The sequence below is a fragment of the Nematolebias whitei genome, chromosome 10 (assembly GCF_014905685.2).
Source record: "Nematolebias whitei isolate Nwh7 chromosome 10, NemWhi1, whole genome shotgun sequence".
In the NCBI taxonomy this organism is placed as follows: Eukaryota; Metazoa; Chordata; class Actinopteri; order Cyprinodontiformes; family Rivulidae; genus Nematolebias; species Nematolebias whitei.
In genome coordinates, this window is record NC_056507.1 from 8,970,772 (window position 1) to 8,986,136 (window position 15,365).

At 44.2% G+C, this 15,365-nt stretch overlaps 1 protein-coding gene across 1 annotated transcript in view; it reads left to right on the forward strand.

Moving 5' to 3' along the window:
- The window catches only part of LOC119416105 (c-Maf inducing protein), a 39,112-nt gene that overhangs the window by 6,833 nt on the left and 16,914 nt on the right, over positions 1-15,365 (forward strand). Inside the window, exons 2-4 of the mRNA XM_037683294.1 lie at positions 10,431-10,556; positions 14,168-14,218; positions 14,463-14,624. Coding sequence (XP_037539222.1) covers positions 10,431-10,556; positions 14,168-14,218; positions 14,463-14,624 — 339 coding nt within the window. The remainder of the gene's footprint in view (positions 1-10,430; positions 10,557-14,167; positions 14,219-14,462; positions 14,625-15,365) is intronic.

The window sequence follows — 15,365 nt, forward strand, 5'->3', positions numbered from 1 at the left end:
TACGTCCTGTCGGCGGTGCTGGCATGTGACGTCGTCCTGTCGGCGGTGCTGGCATGTTACGTCGTCCTGTCGGCGGTGCTGGCAATTTCAATTCCTTAATTGTGAAACTTTTATCTGCGGGCTGGGCTGGTGAATTGTCAGGCTGGTAAACTATAAGCTGGGACAACTAACTTTAAAACTAATTTCCACCCTTAAAATGTTGGACTCATGCGTCACGATGAAACGAGGCAAAACAAATCAGGCATGAATGTTTCATCAGACTCATCACGTTAGTTAAGGTTTTTATTTTCTCTCAGATAAATGGGTCTGTGAGAAAACCAGCCTGCCACTTCAGAGTTACAACCCAGCTGTTACTCTGTTTTAAAAAAAAAAAGCTTCCTTGTGCGGTTTGATACTGCGTCATTCAGCTCAAAGCCTGGCCTTAATCCTAATCTCAGCAATCTGAGCGAGAGCCGAGAAGCAGTTTGATAGGTTCCAGCTGAACAAAGACAGGAAGCTTATCAGTCTTGGTAAAGAAAAAAAAACAACTAAAACTGATAAAACTTGTGCTTTTTGCTGCACGAATGTAACCGTTGGCACTTACTGAGACACCCTCAGTTTGGAGACAGTTGATCAGTTTTTATTTAATGCAGAAGCAAATTACAATAATTTGATTCTTTTGATCAAAGAAACTAAATTTACTAGCTGTCAGTGTCAAAGCAGTGGTTCTCAAATGTTTTATGAGTGTCGCCATGCCATTTATTACAACAGACATTAAAAACAGTAATATAACCTTATATCTAGGGGTGCACCGATAAATCATCCAGCCATTGGCCCCAATTTCTTTAATTTTGGGAAATCGGAAATCGGCCAATACTTGCACGAGAAACCGATTTTTTTTTTTTTTTTTTTTGTTTTATCAATTGTCTGAACTTCATTTATATTTCAGAGCACTACCTCATGGCCAGTTAAAACAAGTTTGTATTGTTTCTAGAATATTGTTCAAGAGTCTGTTTTTCAATAAAATAATATTGTAAAATTGAAGGTGCATTGTGACCTTATAACACCTGACAGTGTCGTTTAGAAAACAAAATCGGAATCGACAGGTCCAACTTTTTAGTGATCGGAGATAGGCCAGAAAACTGATCGGTGCACCCCTGCTTATATCTACAGCTGACGTGCACGTTAATCCATCTGCTTATTACAAGGTATAGTTTAGGATGTGACTACAGTGTTTCCCCTACCATTATACAAGCAGGGCGCCCCGCCTTAACCGAACCCAGCGGTCAACAACTGCCAACCAACACTGACGTAGCGCTAAGCTAGATGCGCTAGCTAAAAAGCTCTAGAGGTAACGCTCCAATTCCATGAAGACACGAGCACCCTGCCAAGGCAAGTAATGCAGAGGGGATGCTGGACAGTTTGTGCATTAATCAGACTCACCTGCTGTCTTCTGCCCCACAACAACCGGATTTAAATACCTTATTTCCTCATTTATTAGCCATTGGTTCAGCTGTTAATAAGCAGCTTCTGCGGGGGGTCTGGAGGGCCACGTTTGGCCCCAGAGCCATAGATTGCGGACCCTTCAGGTTCTGCTTTCTGACTGACGGCTGTTTGTTTTGCGTCTGAAAGTGAAAGATTAGAAACTGCATCTTTTTGACTTTTCGACTGCAGAAATAAAAGGTCAGTTTGTGTGCGGACAGATGAGATCAAATCGAGTGTTTACCAATTACCACACAGACCAGGGGTCAAAGGTCAAGCTATGTTTCAGCTTGTTGCTGTGGGGTTTATAGGAACCTCTGACAGAGGCCTCGGACTGAACAGAAGACCTGGCTGTATCCAGATTTTAAACTTTTCTGTTGTTAGACAAACCTTGAAATAAAAACTGAGCTTTTTTCTGCTTCAGAGAGCGTTAGAGGTTCTGAACGAACAAACTACGTTGAATTGTAGATTAATAAGAAATCCTCAACTTCCTGTAAATATGTCAAACCTTTAAATATATGTGCTGAAAGGGTTAACTTTATTAACTACTAATGAGCAAAAAATACATAAAAAAAGACTAAAACAAATTTTAAACTTTTTGTATTTAAGAAAAAAAAGGATTATCATTAACTAACGAATACAAATTTCGTTGTACTCGGTTGTAATGACAATAAAGGTCTATTCTATTATGGAACATATTTTACAGCCCGAGTATTTAAATAAAGAAATGACCGTATTTCTTCTAGAGTTGTCTTTTAAAATATATTAATGTATTAATGGCAGTTCTCTGCGGGGGTTGTTGTGTTCCAGCCAATCAGAGTGCTTGTTTGCAGCATGTGATCAGAACCGAGTCAGACAGGAAAACGAGATAAACGGGGCGCTGTTTGAGCTGGTCGAAAATATTACTCTGAAACTGTAAAGCAAACAATTAAGTGTTTCCCTTAGTTAACTTGTCATGGCGGGGTGCTCATCTCATCCATGATTTTTGTTGACCGGGGGGGTAAGCATGAGGGAAGAGGCACCTTTAGCTTCTTAGCTAGAGCACCTGTATTGTGCGCTGCTAGCGCTTAGTGTGACACGTTTGAGTTGTGCACTGTTTATATAGACGGTTTTTGAGTGTGTGTGTTTGGGGGGGGGGGGGGTGGCAGCTTGAGAGAAGAGCCAGCATGCTGCCTTTAGCGTTTTAGCTGTAGAGCCTGTATTTCATGTTACTAGCTTAGTGCTATGTCAGTGCCGGTGGGGGGGCGAGTTCAGTTTGGTAGGCGGGGTGCTCAGTTCTGTTGATGGGGTGGGGCACCCCGCTTGTATAATAGTAGGGGAGACACTGACTAATTAATAATGTTCAAGTCAAAACAATTTTTACAATGAATTTTTTTGTTTTTATCATATTTACCTTCGTATGTTTTGTGACTCACAGTTAAACTGAGAGAAATCGATCAAATCATATTTTAGTTCATATCTTATTACTGTTTTTCTTTACAATTTATACTTTTGTTGGATGTAACTGGGACTCTGTGTACACAATTTCAAATAAAGAAACTTTGACTTTGAAATCTGTGATAATTACCAGAAATCTGAGGCTGCCCCCCATTCTGACCTCTGACCCTGCTAGCATGGAGGGCGGAGCTTAAGGACCCCCTGAATGCTTGTCCCCTTACATGGAAACAGAACCGCTTGAGACACCGAACGAACAAAACGTTACAGGAATGTTTTCACACTGACTTACGTGCGCTGTCCCAGCTGTGTGTGTTGTGTGTGTGTGAGATTTACAGTTGTGTTTGGATAATGTTATATTTGGATCCAAACTGCTTACAGTTTTCCAGCTGCTCGTCTCCGTTGGGCCCGGCTGCCCGGAGTGGACGCTGCTCTGAAGCTCCGCCCCTTGTTGTTTTTGTTTTGTTTGCTCACTTTAAGCTGCTCCGTTTGTTGTCTCTTCAGTTTGTCCTGACATAGACGGACCCTAAACTCTCTGTCCTTTAAATCGACGGCCTGTACAAGTTTTATCTCTTGAGGGTTTTGGCTCGTGGATCGATTGGTTCCACTTTGTGTTTGTTAAAACGACGACCGAGGTGAGGAATTGATCGCAGCTTTCCAGGATTTCTTTTGTCGTCACTGAAACTTGTTGCTCATCCTGAGATTTGAATATTAGAATGTTTCTGCAGAAATCCAAAGTCTGAATCATCCATCACCTTTCTTCTCTAAAACCTAAAACTTATTCGGATGTTTGAGTTTTTCTGAAGCTGTGGAGGAGACGTGCATGAACCTTAAAGATAAGGTTGTTCTATGGTTTATATTTGACGTTTAAACCTGTTAACGCTTCTCATTTTTAAATTTCTTCCCAAACAAAATAACAAAAGTTAGGAGCTTGGAGAAACTGAGATGTTTTGTTTAATGTTTGTGCGGGTCTTTAAGATCCTGATCAGTTCTCTTGTTTTTTTTACACCTTCGTTTCCCACGTGCACGCTCCTCAGCTCTTTATTAGATTCTTGTTTCCTGACTCAGTGGTGCAGGAAGGTTCTGGGAGATGTTTTCACAGAAACAGAACCACAGAACAGCTTCTCACCCTGGTGGCTGCGGATTCAAAGTTTACGAGCTGCAAATAGAGAAGTGGAGTCGTTTCTGGTGGAGGGAAGCGACCAGCAGCTCTGCACAAGTTGTGACGGGACGGCGTCCTTAAACGGAGCATGTGACGTGTTTCGGTTAACATGTCATCCAGGGTCTGTTCTGTTCAGGAAAACTGCTGCATGATGGAGAAACCATTGGGTTTAAAGGATGAAATGTGACCCTTTGTCCCTTCACGTCAGGTTCAGTGGAGTTGAGAAAAGAAGAGGATTGTTGTAAATTTACCCTGAAACTTTCAAAGCTGCCGGTTATTTTTAACCCTTTCAAACCAGATGTTTCTCCTGAACTCCTGTCGGGTCTCATCCTTCAGTCGTTGGATCTTTAGCTCAGAAACGATCAGTGAAATTTGCACAGGGACCTGAGATGATGCTGCGTTCACAGCCTGCAGGAAATTTTGCCTCTTATGTCTCAGAACCGGGCAGCACGGTGGCGCAACTGGAAGAGCTGCTGCCTCTCAGCGAGCAGGTCCCTGGTTCAAACCCTGGTCCGGGGGCCTTTCTGGGTGGAGTTTGCATGTTCTCTCCGTGCATGCGTGGGTTTTCTCCGGGTACTCCGGTTTCCTCCCACAGTCCAAGAACATGCATGTTAGGCTGATTGGTAACTAAATTGTCCCTAGGTGTGAGTGAGAGAGTGAATGTTTGTTTGTCTCGTTTGTCTCTATGTGTCCCTGTGATGGACTTGCGACCTGTCCAGGGTGTACCCCGCCCCTCGCACAGTGATTGCTGCACATGGGCACCAGCGACCCCCGTGACCCAAAATGGAATAAGCGGGTAAAGAACATGAATGGATGGATGGATGTCTCAGAACCAACTGATACACAAAGCTTTTGGGAGAAATTCGACTCAGAATAATTGCAAATGGGCGTTTCATAATTTACGTGCAGATCCTAAAAAACCTGAGCAGGTGTCATCGGCTTCACGGACTCCAGCATTAAAAAGGACAAATACTGATTTTTAAACTTCATAGATCTGTCACTTTTAACACTCAAACTTTCTGGTGCATACACATTAATTAGGAGTGCATGACCGGCATAATGTGCACAGACTGGGTTACATTTGTGCGTGTGAGATTTTAACCTGTCAGCTCCTCAGAGAGTCGTGCTGCATTTAAGGCCTCACAGAAAGCTGGGTCGTTAGAATTTCTACGAGTTTCACGTTTCCTTGGTTTTAGTTTAGATCTCTGGGATGAGTGGTGGCAGTTCGAGGCACAAACATGACGGATCTTTCCCTGCTGATACGTGGATGTGATGAAGAGTGAAATACTTCTATTGTTTTCTCAAACTCGGGTTTTCTTTAAAGCCCAGCCTCTCGTTTTGTGAGTTTTGACCTTTTTGTTTTAATGTTGCATCAATGTTTTGGTCTGCGGGTCGGTCTTTGGGTCTGTGTTCTTGCGCTGGCTGCTTCTCACGCAGAAAGGGTAAAAAAAATACTAAACAAAACATGTCTCCATCGTCCTGTTTCTATGGCAACACATCAGAGAGGAGACAGGAGGAGTCTCCTCCACGACGACACGCAGAGCAAAAAGAGGAACGGAGGGAATAAAAAGAGGACAGGACGTATCTATGGGTAACCTCCATCGGTTATCAGAAAATTGAAGTCTCATCTGTTCGTTCTGCTTTTTCCGAGACGCTGCGCCATTTATCTCCCCCTCCTTCGGCGCTCGGGTTCATTTTCTGCTCCTCATCTCATTAGTGTGCAGCACGCTGCAGGAAAACACGATTCGGCTGCTCGCAGACGAACAGACAGACGGACTGCTGCTGACGTTTACGTTTTCGCAGAAATGATGCATCTCTCCCAGAATCAATATTTACCCCCGTCTGTAAAGAAAACCCTGTCTGTGTGGGGGGTGTACATAAAGAAAGTGTGTTTGTTCTCCAGCTGGAGGGGGCTGTTTGCTCTGTAGAGCCAGAGATGGATGCAATTAAAGACGAGAACCACCTGTTGGCTCGGTCCGGCTGCTCTGATCTGACTGTTCAGACTTGTTTCATGGAGCCGCAGAGGGGTCCGGGTCAGAGAGGGCCCGGGCCCAGACTGTGTGCAGGTTACCATGTTGTTGGAAAGTTCCTCAAAGACTTGTCCAAAGAAATGAGGACAAGGAGGTTCTCTGAACGATGAAGGAGTCAGAACATCCATCTCTGGAGGTATCCAGACCTGCGGTACAAACTCTGGGAGTCCCTGCTGGAGTTTCTGTTTCTGAGGAAGACTTTATAGGTCTTGACTGGTCTGTACAGATCTTTACAGATCTTTACAGGGTGGCAAATAAAGACTTGCCGAGGTGTAAAAGGTTCACGGATCAATAAAATCAACAGAAACCAAAACCTGAAAGTTTTTTTTTTTTCCTGTTTTTATCAGAAACATCTGCGCTCCTGGTCCAGTCCTCGTCTCTTTATGTTTGTCTTCCAGAGATCCAGACTTCCTGTCCTCTGTTACAGTGGTCTGGATCAGCAGTTCTCCAGACTTTCTGAAGCCGTTCTTGTTTTTGAGGAGTTTTTCTTTGGAGTTTAATGATCTCAGAAACTTGGAACAACAACACACAGACTTGAGAGGACGACGAAGAGATTTGTGATTATAATAAAGACTCGGGACGACCTTTAGAGGACAACAAGACAAAAAGATGAGATGATTAGGACAAGACTTGGGACAATGACATAGATTTGAGACAGTTTCAGACTTGAGACGAATCGACGATGGTGACTAAACTGACCAGAGAGGGGTGTCCTCGGACAGACTCGGGGCGACAGGGACTTGGGTTGTGACAGGGACCTGACCCTCATCAGATCCTGTTGTACAAACCAGAGAAATCTTGTGAAACTGGACAGAAGAGAGTCTGAGTTTAGTTTGTGGATGTTACTGCTGTGCAGATTTCAAACCTTCCACTAATAAGAAAACGGGTCGGAGTGCCTCATCAGAACCTAAAACATTCAGTAAATGTCAGAATGTTTAAAGGTCTTTTCTTTCTCATGAACTACTTTGTTCTGTTTGAAAACAACTTGGGAGATTTCCCCTGTTTTCCGAGTCAGTGAATGCATCGTGCTCCAGTTGGAACTGTAACAGAACCCTGCAGAACTGATCGGATCCCTCAGAACTGCCCGAGTTCCTGCTTCAGTTTGGGTTCTGTTTGTTGTCGTTTTTATATCTGATTGTAGAAACAGTTTGTTTTTGGCTCATTTATTGAAATAAGTGTGATGTTCTGAGTCAGCGGAAGTTCTGGTCTGGCCCAGTTTCACTCTGAATCATAAACATTAGATCAGCTTTATGCTCTTCTGTTACTTGTTGTAATTCAAAGTAAATCAACAGGAAAAGGGTCTTCTTTGTGTATCTTTACACAAAGAACCCTTGCAGACTTTAAGAACACATTTCTGTCTTCAGTTTCTTTGTTTCCCTCCACAGTATTGAATCGTTCTTCCATATTGCGTTACTTTTAAACTGTTTTTCGGGAGCAGTTCTTCTGGTCCTTTTAACCAGCGTCTCGGTGGCGGGTCGAGCTGCTTGGACCTGATGTTGCATCGAAGGAAACAAGTGGGTTTCTGCTGTGAAGCTGCCCCGGAAAGATGGAAAGTAAAAGCAACATAAGGCCGATAATTGCCAAAGAGTGGCACCGCTAATGAGGCCACTGCAGATGACATCCGCTCGGCTCTTTGTGTTCATATACAGTTAATCTACCATCAGCAATCATTGCTACTAAATCATGTAATGACGCTGATGTCTGCGAAGTCAGCGGTGATTCATTTATGGCTCCTTCCTTTCTTATTTCAGAGCTGCGTTAAACATTTCTCTTCAAACTCCTCCTATGGGTTAGAGAACCAGCTCGGGTTCCTCGTGGCTTTTTTTTTTTTTTTTCAGATCTGTTTTGGGTCTCTCACACTTCTCTCTGAAGACGCACTTGTTCCTGAGTCCGGAAACTTGTGGTAATTTGTCAGCATTTCTGCAAACAGGTCGTGTTACTCAGCTGCACGGCCATGGTTCTGGGATCAGCGCTCTGCTGCCTTCAGAGTCCCCCTCACCGTTGGTCGTCAGGTTCACGACTTCTGCTCATTTAGTCTCCGCCTCCAAGAAATACTCCGTTTGATAAAGGTTCTGGCAGATTTCAGGAACACTGAAGCGAGTGAATTGATGAAGCCCGGTGTGACCCGGCTTTCCTCTCGGTTCTCCTGCAGGCTGCAGCCTGTTTGTAGGAGGTAAATTGTTCCAAACAGAACTTTAGTGGATCTTTCTGTTTCCGATCCTTCAGTAATCCCAGAGTCACTCCACGATGGGATTAGGGGTGTGAGCGGCCCATCCCGTCTCCTCCAGGACTCCCATGTTCTGCCTCTAAGCTGATGAGGGGTTTTAACCTCGTTGATGTTTGGGCTTGTTGTCCAGGTCCAGAGTGAAAGTGGAGCCAATCAGATGACTCATTAGCGGTGTTGCACGATGAGGTATCTGCTGGTTTTTTAGTACTGAGGGCATCGTTAATCTGGACCAAAATAGGCTAGGTTAGGTTTATTTGTCGTATGCAAAAGGTCAACAACGTGTTGAAATGCTCAGGACGAGAAGAACCGTCTCAACTCACAAAAAAAACCCAACAAGAAATACCAACTCGTGCAACAAAAATACAAAAACAAGGCGCCAAAGGTGAAAAAGGAATGCATCTACAGCAGCATGGTCCCGTTGGCACCATGGTGCTGTTAGCAGTGTGATTCTGTTAGCGGTGTGGTCTTGTTAGCAGCGTTAGCGGGTCCCGTTAGCAGCATCACAGCAACAAAATGCAGATCCAAACTCTGAGGGAACCCTACCACACTTCACAGTTCCCTGAGGGTTCTGATCATTCTGCTGTCCTGTTCCTCAGAGACCAAACCAGCTCCTGCTGCACTTTCAGCACCTCACATCTCCCCAAAGCATCTGCCCCCATTTTGATCAAGTTTTCAAATGAACTTGGAGGTCAGACGTTCAGCTCTCTGACTGTGGTTCTTCCATGAGGACTACTTCCTGTCTTGAATTTTCTGGACAGTACATGGGTCCACCTGGGTCTTTCAGGTTTCTTTCTGTCCTGAGCTGAGGTTGCTGCTGGACTTGGGCTGATTTCAAATAAAAGAAGTCTCTTTAAATCAGCATCTCACGAGTTGCGACGGTTCAAGACTCAGAGAGGAACTTTAAATGGTCTCATTGAGTTCTGGATGTTTAAACTAGCGAGCTGGATTTCCTCGTTTTGATTAAAATTATTAAGTCACTTCCTGAAACCGTATTCTTGAACATGCACAAAAATGCTTGCTCATATCGTACCCACCGTTAGCTGTTCCTCCCCCAGTTTTAGGCCTCCTCCTCCTCTGCAGCTGTTTCTGTTTTAGTTCAAGACGTCTTAAAACGACAAAGATAAATCAGACAAACGTCAATCCTGTGAAGATGCAGTGTAAATGCTTATTACTGAATGATTCCGTCTGAAAGCAGCTGAAAAAGTTGAATATGAGCACTTTTGCTGAAAACGGGGAAATAAAAGCAGAAAGCAGCAGAAAAACGTCTGAAATGTATAAAAGTGAAAAAAGCTGAATGTAGCAGAATAAGCTAAAATATGCAGAGAGGCTGAATAGATTGCAAAATATGAAATTAGCAAAAAAGAAACTAAAATGAGCAGACAAAAGCTGAAGCAAAAAGTAGCTGAAAAAGCTCAAATGGGCAGAAAGAAGCTTAAAAAAAACTTAACCAGAGTAACAGCTGAAATGAGCAGTAAATTTTTAAAAGGCTAAAGGGTTTTGAAGTGAAGATGGCTTCATTCATTTTCAATGAGGACAACATGGCTGACTAAGCTAAATATTTCAAAAAGTAAAAGTTGCACAAAAACCAAAAGTCCCAGCGGGAATGTCCTGAACGAGCCGAACATTTTGAGACATGAATTGTTGAAACAGCACAAAAACTGCAGAACGAGTTACGAGCTGAAAAACATAATGAAGAGAAAACGGATGTGAATGTGAGAATGATTTAAAAACATTCAGACATTAGCACCTGCTGGGTGTAGAGACTCAGTCCTGCTGAACCCTGACTGTAAATAAAATCTGCACATTGCTCATACAAAGTAGAGTATATTCAGGTTTTGTTTTGTCTCCCTTTGCATTAACAGATTTAAAAAAAAAAACATTTTTCCACCAGCTTGTAAATTTGCACAGCTCAGCACATCAGCTGAGGCTGTAGGTGACGGGAACGGGTCAGTGTGGTTCTGTCTGTGTGTTTGGCCCGATGTTTGCTCAGGGCAGGTTAGCTCAGGATGTTTCGTTTGGTCTTTCCAGCTGACTGCCTGTTTAAATACACAAAACAAGACAGTAAATGTTGGACGGTCTCACACTGACACCCTCTGTCTTTCTGTCCTCTCTCCAGCCCACTGGTTACATGGAGACGTCACTGTCCTACAGCTCCATAGAGGACCTGCAGCTCCTCTCGTGGGACAACGCCCCCAAGTACTGCGTCCAGCTCAGCTTTCCTGGTGGCACCGTCCTGCTGCAGGTAAGTCGCACGTCTCTGCAGAGACGATAACAAAGAGACGAGGTGTCAAAAAGACAACCTCAAAATAACAACACACAGACAGGGACTACTTCAAAGAGACTTCAGACAATGACGAAGACAATCTGTCCAGGGTAACAACCTAGGGACATCAAAAAGACACGCAGAACAACAACAAAAACACGGGACACAAGACAACTGAGATTCAGGATGACAGCAGAGGGACTCGGCGACAGCGGAGGAACTCTGGAGGACAGCGGAGGAACTCTGGAGGACAGCGGAGGGACTTGGGACGACAGCGGAGGGACTTGGGACGACAGCCGAGGAACTCTGGAGGACAGCGGAGGGACTTAGGACGACAGCGGAGGGACTCTGGAGGACAGCGGAGGGACTCTGGAGGACAGCGGAGGGACTCTGGAGGACAGCGGAGGGACTCTGGAGGACAGCGGAGGGACTCGGGACGACAGCGGAGGGACTCTGGAGGACAGTGGAGGAACTCTGGAGGACAGCTGAGGAACTCTGGAGGACAGCGGAGGAACTCTGGAGGACAGCGGAGGAACTCTGGAAGACAGCCGAGGGACTCTGGAGGACAGCCGAGGGACTCTGGAGGACAGCCGAGGGACTCGGGACGACAGCCGAGGGACTCGGGACGACAGCGGAGGTACATAATGAACTCTGAGATGTATGAACAGAGTCGTTGACGATGGCAGAGTCTTGGAAAGACTTCAAAGACTGGACAACGATAAAGACACGTGCCACAATAACCTGTTTTGAAGTGCGTTTTTCAGTTTGTATCGTCGTTGACCTGTAAGGTTTCGTGGAGCAGCTTCAGTTGAATTCAGGACGACCTTGTGTCTGTTTTTGACGACCTTCTCTCAGCGTGTCGAGCCTGAAGTGAATCCTGTTTTAAAGAAAATTTATCAAACCAAAAGTTTGAGGGTTCAGTTTTTATCTTGTTGGGAATAAATCGGTGAAACCAGCAGCAGCTCGTCCAGATGAATCTGTCTCTGCCTGAACACCACACATGTCATGTTGAACACGCATCATCGTGGACACTTCCTCCTCTCAGCGCAGCAGCAGCTCGCCAGCCATTCGTTCAGATATTTCACCGTCTCCAAACACGACAGCGTGGAGTAAATCCACACAGGAAGCAGGAGAATGACGAGCAGCAGCAGTTTTCCTCTGAGACGGCCGGTTGTATTTACAGCTTTCTGTGCCGTTAAACGCTGCTGGATCCAGTTCGTCTGAGTCCGACGTGGAGCAGAATCGCTCTGATAGTTCTGAGTTATCAGTAATAAAATGTTTTAATCTGCGGCGGTGAGAGTTGTGCAGGTTTGTTTCACACCGGAAACTCACAGGAAACTGCTCGTTGTTTTAACGTTTCACTCGTTTGTTTTCTTAAAGACACAAATCTTATTTAAAAATAGTTTTCTCTTTTTCTGTTTAACTTTGTTTACTTTTGTTTGTAATTACCGCATTTAGAAAAATTGTCCTGTTCCTGGTAATGTAGTCATTTTCTTGACTTTTTTTAATTTATTTTTTTGTCCATTAGTCACGTTTACCGTATTTTCGGCCATAAACGTTGCACCGCCCTATAAGTTGCATCAGTCCAAATATGTCTAATAAAGTGGAAAAATACGTAAATACGTTTCTTCGCCGTATACGTCGCATCTATTATGCCTCACCGCTGACAACCCGAAAATGTGGACCGAACCCGGAAATGTGGGCCGGTGTGCCAAATATTGCTTGGCTGCCAAATGGCGGCCGTGGGAGCGTGTACGGGAAGACTTTAACAAGAATTTAACAAGATTAACATTTAAAACTATTATTTGCTTGCTCAAAACTATAGTAAAGTTGTGTCTCAGTCTAACTTTCCTTAATAAATGCACTTCAATGGTCAAATCAGCTGCATTTTGCCGGGGCGGCGCAGTGAAATGAAGCTGATTTGACGGTTGCTCCAGGCAGATGATGGTGGTAAGCTCTGCCAAGCCGATTGTGTCATTAATAGCCACTTTTACCTACATGATACAACAGCATGCCATACTGCTCTTCTGACTTCTAGCAGCTGAAAATGGTAGTGTTCAATATTTTCAGTCAGAATTAATGAAAACGGTCATATCTCAGCCAAAAATTGGTTTATAAATATGGGAAAAAACATAAATACATCGCTTTGGCGTATAAGTTGCAGGGCATTCAAATTATGCACAAAAAACCTGACTGTGGCCGAAAACCACGGTAATTAAAGGTCTGTTTGTGGTCAGAGTCAGATTTATTTGTCATTCGCATCTCGTGGTGGAATGAGATTATGCACACAGGGTCCCAGTTACATCCAACAATAAAATGTAAAAGAAAAACAATGATAACATCTAAGATATGAACTAAGAAAAACATCAACTAAATATACACTAATAGCATAAAAACATCACGTTGAACAGCAGCACGAACATGAGTGTGTGTAAGCAGATGAGCACTTATGAACACATCAACATGAAACAGATCAGCAGCAACATGTGATTTTTTTTTTCACATTGATTATTCTGGTTAGAGATTAATGAGTCTTAACAGCTTCAGGGTAGAAGCTGTTCCTCAGTCTGGTGGTTCTACACTTAATGCTCCTCAACTTCCTTCCTGAAGGGAGCGGGGCAAAAAGTGTGTGTGCTGGGTGAGTGGGGTCCTTCATGATGCAGGCGGCTCTCTTCCTGCATCTGGAGGTGTAAGTGTCTATGATGATGGGGAGGCTGACTCCAACATCTTCTGTGCAGCCTTCACCACTCTCTGCAAGGCTTTTCTTTCTGCAGCTGTGCAGCCTCCATGCCCACACGTTGATGCTGGAGCACAGGATGCTCTCCACTGCACACCTGTAGAAGGAGGTGAGGACTGAGCTTCCCAGAGCAGCTCGTCTCAGCCGCCTGAGGAAGTAGAGTCTCTGGTGAGCTTTCTTGATCAGGCTGGAAGTGTTTTTGCTCCAGCTGAGGATGTTATTCAGGTGTACACCCATGTACTCGAGTCTGGAGACCACTTCCACCACAGATCCTCTTATGTTCACGGGGTGTAGGTGTGTTTGTTCCTTCTGAAGTCCACAATCATCTCCTTTGTCTTCTTCACGTTGATGTGAAGGTTATTCTCTTTGCACCAGCTCTCCAGGTGTTCCACCTCCTGCCTGTAGCTGGACTCTTCATTGTTTATGATGCATCCCACCACCGCTGTATCATCTGAAAACTTTACAATGTGACAGCCTGGCTGAGTGGGTGCACAATCATATGTGAGCAGAGTGAACAGGAGAGGGCTCAGCACACATCCCTGAGGATGGTGGTCATTTTGTTCTCAGTTTATTTATTAAAAACAAGAAAGTGACAACTGCAGAAGTGTAATAAAACCTTAAATCTCATTCATGAAGTGAAGGGAATTACATTTTTGTTTCTTTAACTTTTTATGATTTTATGTTTTTTTTGTTGTTGTTTAAAAGTATCATAATGAGAAAGTGATGACAGCAGAGACACTTGGAGGACAATTAAGAGACCCATCTTTAAAGTTTCATAAATGATTTCAGTTGTTTTTTCCGATGCTGTTAAATTAATGTTTACTTTAAAAGTCAAACTTGTTTGTGTTTGCAGGCTGCCAACAGCTACTTGAGGGATCAGTGGTTTCACTCTCTGCAGTGGAAGGTAACATTTCACTTTAACTTTTAATTTATTTGTTTCACACCCCGACACCCTCTGCTCACCGAGCTGACTTTTAACCTGCTGACACCAGAGCCTCATGCCGCTCCGAACAACCGCTGAGGAGCTTCACAGAACCAGAACCCCCAGTAACTTCCTGTGGTGTGAACTTGGAACCCCTCCGTCAAGCTGAAGTGTTGTGATTTGTGTTATTTTTGCGTCATTAATGACCCCGCTGTGTCTCCTGCAGAAAAAGATCTACAAGTACCGTAAGGTCCTGAACAACCCGAGCCGCTGGGACGTGGTTCTGAAGGAGATCCGAGCGCTGGTGGACATGGCTCTGACCTCTCCACTGCAGGACGACTCCATCCACCAGGCTCCTCTGCACATCATCTCCACCCTGCTGGCTGAGGTAGCGCCTCACACGCACACACACATGTCTGTTCAGGTGTTACCTGTGAGGAGAGTCTGCTGTCCAAAGGTGAGCTCAGGTCATCGTTTACGGGAGTGAAAGGACTCGGACTCTCCAGCTGATCCAGGTTTCTAAACATACGAACAAGCCAACACGAGTTTCAGCTGCCACTCTGAGTTAAGATGATTTCCTGTTTCATAGTTTTGTCTAAAAATGGCCGTGTCGACACCATTGAATTAAAGTCCCCCCACCCCACGAGTCCCAGAGACAAAATAATCTCAAATTAATCAGAGACTTCAGGCACAGAGACTCTGAGGCGATCAGAGTTGATTTAGTTTCTCTGTGGTGGATGTTGTGTTGAAAAAAGCACCCTGACCGGGGGGGTGGGGGGTTTGGTGGGTGTGGGTGGGGGGTGCACTGTTTGGGAAATAACTCAGCCTGTCACTTTTACAAGCCGATGTAAAAAAAACAAAAAAAAGTTTGCGACTTTCACATTAACTGTTAAATTTGATCCCTTTTAGTTTTAAACTTCAAATATATAAAATAAAAATCACTTCCCATCTGATTTTTACTGTTTGTGAAGTTCGGTCAAGGATATTTTTGGGCACGACTCTTTCATGTTTGGGGGTCACAAGTCCAAAGGTTTGAGGTTTTACTTTAGTAAAACAACAAAAATATATTTTTCTAAATATTGTAAATATCACCTGCTCATTTAACAAGGCTGTGGATAGTCGGGAGAAG